The sequence below is a fragment of the Urocampus carinirostris genome, chromosome 4, assembly GCF_059441175.1.
Source record: "Urocampus carinirostris isolate Australia breed hairy pipefish chromosome 4, RoL_Ucar_1.0, whole genome shotgun sequence".
NCBI classification, from domain to species: Eukaryota; Metazoa; Chordata; class Actinopteri; order Syngnathiformes; family Syngnathidae; genus Urocampus; species Urocampus carinirostris.
Genome location: NC_142352.1, coordinates 694,562 through 701,289, shown reverse-complemented (window position 1 = coordinate 701,289; position 6,728 = coordinate 694,562). Strand labels below are relative to the sequence as shown.

Here is a 6,728-nt window from a genome sequence, read left to right as displayed (position 1 = left end):
TCCGGTCCAAATTGTCCCTAGGTGAGTTGGCTGGCAAGCAGTTCAGGGTGTCCCCTGCCCACTGTCCGATGATTGTTTTGATGGGCTCCAGCACCCCTGCGACCCTACTGAGGATAAGCGGTGCAGCTGATGAGATGAGATGAATCTACTATGCAATTACTACCAAAATAGTAGTGCACTACTGCACAAAACTACAAAATACTACAGAAATTCCTTTAAAAATCAGACAGCAGATATACTAAAAGAATGTCCAAATATATATATACAGCTACTGTACAACAAAAAAAAAACTAAATGTCAAACTTAGTGCTTTTAACTGTGACGTCATATCTGATTTTCTTCAATTAAAATCAGGGACGCTGACATAAGGCAGCACGGCGGCGCAGTGGTTAGCGCTTGTGCGGCACAGTTCATGTCATGGGAACCTGTCGTGGGTTCAACTCCAGCTCCCGGACTTACTGTGCGGAGTTTGTATGTTTTCCCCGTGCTTGCGTGGGTTTCCTCTGGGCGCTCCGGTTTCCTCCCACATTCCAAAAACATGCATTTCAGGTGAATTGGCTGGTCCAAATTGTCCCTAGGTGCGAATGAGCGAATGAGTTGTCTGTCCCTGTGTGCCCTGCGATTGGCTGGCAACCAGTTCAGGGTGCCCACTGCCCGATGATTGTTTTGATGGGCTCCAGCACCCCTGCGACCCTACTGAGGATAAGCGGTACGGCTAATGAGAGATGAGACGCTGACATATTTGAAGGAAAATTGGACTTTTGATTATGCATTACATCTCCGTTAAAGATAGAGAGCAGTAATGCACCAAAGTGATGAATAAACTGCCGTTTAAATCAAAGAAGAAGAAAGTGTCTTCTCTGACTGGACGGAGAGTGACGTCACTGAGTCAAGATGGCGCAGCCCGAAGTGGAGCACGTCGTTGCGGATGCGGGAGCTTTTCTCAACAAAGCTCCTCTTCAGGTACGTTTTCTTCACTTTTATACTTTGATTCAAACTCTCTCGTTGCAGCTATTCGTTTTAAACGCGGCGACGACCGAACGGGCCTTTTTCAACGTTGCGCCACCAAAGCATCGTCGTTCGCGTGTTATTCCACTTCGATTTCTAAATTAGCTTACGAAACAAGACGAAAGAGCAACAAATGTCATTTCGGGTATAGAAACATGTCATCCGTCAAAAATATCGTAAATGTAAATATCAACAAATTTGTTTTTGGTTGAACCTTTAAAGGATCAGTGTGTCATTTAGTGGCTTCTCGTGGTCCATCAAAACCTTCCTTCAGTTACATTTTTTTTTTAATAATAGGCAAAAATACACAAACTATCACACCGCTGTTCATAATTCATTGTTGGACACGTTTTTATTTCTTTCACATAGCGGAATCCATACTGAGAGGTCGCTGTCACGTTTCTCTGGCATCTTGCTGCTACGTCGTGTTCTGTGGCACTGGTTTTCCTTTGCATTAGACAAGACAGTGCCCTCTCATCCGGAAATATTTCTTGATGTAACTTTACACATCATAAACATTCAAAATGTACAAATGCTATATAATGTACTGAAAGGCAGTGTGTTTAATTCCTCCTCATGATAAAAACAATTTGATTAATGCACAAAAACATGAACAAACCAAAACTATGATGCTGTTTTCTTATTTTCTCGTTTTTTATCCTTTCAGTTTTTTCCCTTTTCCCCTTTTGTTTTTTCTTCCTTATCCCCCTTTTGGTGCTTTTTTGATTTTTTTCAATAAATTCTTCTTTTTTACCTCTTTTCTTTTCCACCTGCTTTTTTGGGATTTTCTTATTCCGTCCTTTTTTTTTGAGGCTGTCTTCTTCTTTATCACTTCGTCCTCTTTCTTTTTTACATATTTGTTTTCTTCCTCTAGTCCTATATTTTCTGTCAGCCAAATTTTACCAAGCCCTTAACGTTCCGATGCCCGTAGAGAGGCAAATCCGCTTCTCTGACAGGTACGGACGCCGCGGGTAATCTAAAAAAGTGGTGCCAAGTCGTGTCGGAAAGTGCAAACTCTTCGGCTTTATTTTTGATTGTGCAGCATAAACAGAGGGTGGAAATGACGTTCCCCTCGAGCCAAAAGTGTCTAGAAGAGTGTCATTACAGGCATACGGGACCTTTGGAGGTGCGCATGTACGTATTTGTACCTATCGGAGTAACCTCAGATTCAGTCTGCAACACGATACCCCGAAACGAGAAAGCCGGGCTAGCTCCCCCAGAGGTGGTCTCGCGGCCTCCAACCTCCTCACATCCAGTCCATCCAAAATGACCACCGAGAAATACAAATCCGCCTAAAAGCATCTCTGCCACTGTGCACGTATAAAACGATTTCGCAGGCTTTGTTTTACAAATCCGCAACTTGCATTAACCTATACAGGCCTGTATTGCTAAAAAGGGACCCCCACCTTTACCTCCCAATAACTTTAGCCAATAGTGACCCATTCAAATGCTGATTGACACATTGGTTAGCCAATGAAACTCCTGTATAGTGGAAATCAAGTCGGCGGCTGCTTACCATCATTGCAACTCCGTATGTATCCTTGTATACAGCGCACCGAACTATAAGGCGCTTGGTGGGCTTTTGAAAAAAGGAAGGCTTTTAGGTGCACCTTAAAGCACGCTACTAGTTTTAGCTTTGTGACGCGGCCGCTCAGCGCTTTGGCAAAGAGCATACTCTAAAAGGAATAGTGATTTTTGACGGTGCGTTTCAGGACATCGGTAAGAACGTGTACACGCTGAAAGAGGTAGTGGACGAGATCCGGGACAAAGCCACCAGGAGGAGCCTGGCCGTCCTCCCTTACCAGCTCAACCTGCGCCCGTCTTCGGCCCGACACGTCCGATGGGGTAGCGGGGCCCGCTAACGAGGGGTGGGCGGGGTTCGCGGCCGCGCCCGCTCAGCCGTGCCTATTTCTGTCTCCCGTTAGTGACGGAGTTTGCCAAGAAGACGGGCGACTACGCCAGCCTTTCGCCCACCGACATCAAAGTCTTGGCCTTGACTTTGCAGCTGGAGGAGGAGCACGTCGGGACCGCCCACCTGCGCCGGGAGCCGTGCCTACAGGTGGGTCGGGACGCGGCGGGCTCCGGAAAAATCGATCCTTATTTCCCGGCAAAAACGATCACGTCGCATTGGTATCGAGCAGAAGGCCAGCATGGCGGGTACGGCGCCTCCTATTTCCGAATCGTCTTTTGTTCAGGTGGACGTGAGCAGCACCTGGCGCCACCCGGAAGCGCCCGTCGACGTGGCCGGTTTCCACTTTCCCTCCCAGGTTGGAAAGCGCCCCAAAGATGCCGTTTTTCTCGCGTGACGGGCTCCAAATTCGTCCTTTCCTTCCCGTCAGGGGTCCCGGCGCAAAGACGGAGCGGAGAGCCTGCCCCCGGCGCAGACGACGACGTCGCCGCCGCCAACGGAAGGGGAGCAGTTCGACAGCTTCCTGTTCTGGCGGACGCCGCCGGCCCCTGTCGACCGCCACCTGCTGGCTCTGCTGGTGACTACACGCCGGGGGAATTGGAGCCGGACTCAAGGCTTGACGTCCGTCTTTGTAGGAAGAAGATGACGGGGGAGAAGAGGACGACGAGGATGATGATGATGACGACGATGACGACGACGACGGAGGAGGCTGGATCACCCCCGGCAACATCGATCGGTTGAAGACTGACTCGTCCGATCAAACGACGGCCGCGCGAGTCCAAGTGGGATGCCTGACCACGGATTTCGCCATGCAGGTGAGCGAAAAGGAAATGCTCCCTCCCCGGCGTTGCGGTGACGCTCCCCCTCCGCGCTTCCCTTTCAGAACGTCCTGATCCAGATGGGCCTCCGCGCGCTGTCCGTCAACGGGATGCTGATCCGACAAGCTCGCAACTACATCCTGCGGTGTCACGCCTGCTTCGCGTCAGTGGGCCCGTCCCGTCGCCTCGGCCGACCGGAGGGGGGCTGACCCGCGCTCTGCTTTGTGTCCCGCTCCAGGACCACCAGCGACGTGGCCAAAGTCTTCTGTCCCAAGTGCGGCAATCAGACCCTCAAAAAAGTCAGCGTCAGCGTGGACCAGCAGGGCCACCTCACCATGCATTTCTCCAGGAACCCCAAAGTGCTCAGTCACAGGGGACTCCGGGTGAGGCGCCAAACGCACGCTTCGGGACACCAAACCGGACAAAAACCACATATTGCATTTGGTTAAATGAGCCAATCGCAAAGATTAGGAGGATTTGGGTTCATACTTGAAATCCTTGAAAATGCTTGCATTTTAACATTGCGTTTTCAAGCATTGAAAAATGCTCGAAAATGCTTGAAATTGTTGCCATTGCCATGTTTCTTGGGAGTCTGCGCCATAAATGCCCTTTTTTTTTAAGTGCGTGAACCTGACGCCGATACGCCCAATCTCAGTCATTATGGCATTGTCATGTGTAGCGACGGCTCTCTATGATCGTCAGATTGGATGCGGTCTGTTTCGAAACAAAACACTATTAGAATAAGTCCAAATTTGGCTCGTTTTTCTGCTCGCTACACATGCAGTTCTTTCTTTTTGAACTCGCAATTTTAGAGCCCTTTCCGTTTTTGTAAGCAGTGTTAAGGCAGAATTCATGTCAGTTTATAGCAGTCCATGGACACAAGTGGCGATCATAAATAGGAAATGCTCGAAATAGCACCAAGACGGTCGCTTTATATGAGTCAATCAGAAACTGTCCTTCGTCTCCGTTGACGCGTAGCTCTCTGTCGCCCCCTTCAGTACAGTTTGCCGGCTCCGAAGGGGGGCAAGCACAGCCGCAATCCTCGGCTGTGCGAGGACCAGCCCTTCCCCCAGCAGCGCTTGTCCCGCAAGGCCAGACAGAAGACGGACGCCTGGGACCCCGACTTGGCCGCCGGGGGGGCTTCCCCCTTCGCCGTCAACGACGTCTACAGCCGAGCCGCCGAACTCCACCTCAGGGACGCGCGCTGCGGCGCCGGACGACGCCGCGTCAACCCCAACGCCAACCGAAAGAAATTTGGATAGTTACGTTCCCGTTTTTTTTTCCGCCTCGGAGACGCCCCCCCTGATTCCGAGTTGTGTCGTTTGGTATTTGCTTGATCCTTAATAAAGGACAAACTTCTCTCTCTCTGACAAGAGGACAAGAACGGATCTCTAATTACTAGATAGGTGCTTCTCGAGCAGTCTTCCTCGAGAAGCCGTTCTTCCACCCTATTACCTAGCTGCCAAGATTTCTCAAATATACCATATGAAAATATTGTGCCGTCTAAGGCAGAGAGTAGAATAGGGTCCCCTTTGAAAAAACGAAATCGACTTCCTGTCTCGTAAATACTTGCGTATATATACGCAAGTATTTAACTGGACGCATAATTGCAAAGATAACTTTCACATACTGAATATGGTTAAAAAGATATCTTTGGAAATCATGTTCTGTCCCTTCCAGCAACTCAACATTATCTTATCTCACCCTGGTTTCTTTCAACTCGTTCCGGGTTTCCTTCCCCTCATCGCAAACCTTATGGGGAGCTGTATTACGGGAAGGAAATAAAACGCAGTCAATGGCAATGCAATGAAAAGTGTTCCCTCTCAAAACGCAGATAGAAAAGATTGGGCAGTTTTTCCTTATTTTGCCAACGCAGCCGCCCGTGACCCATCCGTTGAGAAACACGACACTTGTCAATGACTTCACGGACGGGGTCCCCTTTTTTAGAATCTCAAATTGCAGTGCCGAAAGATTTTTTCCGCGTCCTGGTGAGGCAGAAACGGAGAAGTCTTAAGATGTCGGGAATGAAAGCTAAGTCACAAGAGTTCGCTTGGTTCCTTTTTTACTCGTGTGTTAAGATGCAAAGAACTACGAAAATGAGACCATTTTAACGGGGGTAATCTAGCACATTTTCACGAGTTTGAATGTTTTCTACATACCAACGCTCTTTTTTTTGGACCGTTTGAGTTTAGCAGGCCGGGCTAAACGCTTCCGCTGGCTACTAGAGATGCAGCGCCGAAAGGTATTTTGTATTTATTCGTTTCGCAGCCGAAAGACAACAAAGGCAAAAATAACGTTTGTATAGCGCGGTGAATTGGCGCTGGTGTCAAACTGTTGAACTAAGCCAATTGACGTGTTCAGTGGCAAACATGAAACTCCTTTTCGCCGTTCTTTGTGAAGAAATGTCCCTTTAAGTCACGGAAGACTTCGCAAAGTCATTTACAATGTACTTCGGTTACCCATTCACACACACACCGATAGAGGGGAAAAAAATCCTCTTATACTTAAATTACATTTAAACACAATGTTAAGTTAGAATACAGATAAACCAAGATAAGCTGAAAAATTGTAGCCGCCTTTAAGGTTTTTTTCACCTTTCTCCTATTTTCTATATTTTGCGTCTTTTGTTATTCCCTTTCTATTTGTTTTGTAATTATGGATTTGATGTTTGGATTTGTGTCATGCTTTAGCTTTATTTTTTTCAAACATTTTGACGAGTTCCTTAAACGCACGAGGGTCACCAATGCTCCTCTGTATACATTTTTGTTTCCTTTTTGTTTTGTTTATAAATCATGGAATCTTTATGAAAGAAAACAAGAAATCCAGAGCCCGTGACAAAATTATCTACAAACCCAAGATAATTTTAGACCAAAAGAATCTTGTTTTAATGATCGATATTTGAATGTTTAGATATTTTTTGCGTCGCACGATAACTTTGAAAGTTTTCCAACAGAACCTCCGCAAACTGAGACCAAACTAAATCGTCTCCAAGG

The 6,728-nt window shown here is 47.5% G+C and overlaps 1 protein-coding gene across 1 annotated transcript; it reads left to right on the top strand.

The window, feature by feature from the left end:
• The first annotated feature begins 824 nt into the window (after positions 1-824).
• On the top strand, positions 825-5,101 carry nob1 (NIN1 (RPN12) binding protein 1 homolog). The gene is made up of 9 exons (XM_088333392.1): positions 825-963; positions 2,721-2,853; positions 2,934-3,067; positions 3,204-3,275; positions 3,348-3,494; positions 3,553-3,732; positions 3,801-3,898; positions 3,974-4,118; positions 4,734-5,101. The coding sequence occupies exons 1-9, from the start codon at positions 895-897 to the stop codon at positions 4,995-4,997; spliced, it is 1,242 nt and encodes a 413-aa protein (XP_088189518.1). The 5' UTR covers positions 825-894; the 3' UTR covers positions 4,998-5,101.
• Positions 5,102-6,728: the final 1,627 nt, after the last annotated feature.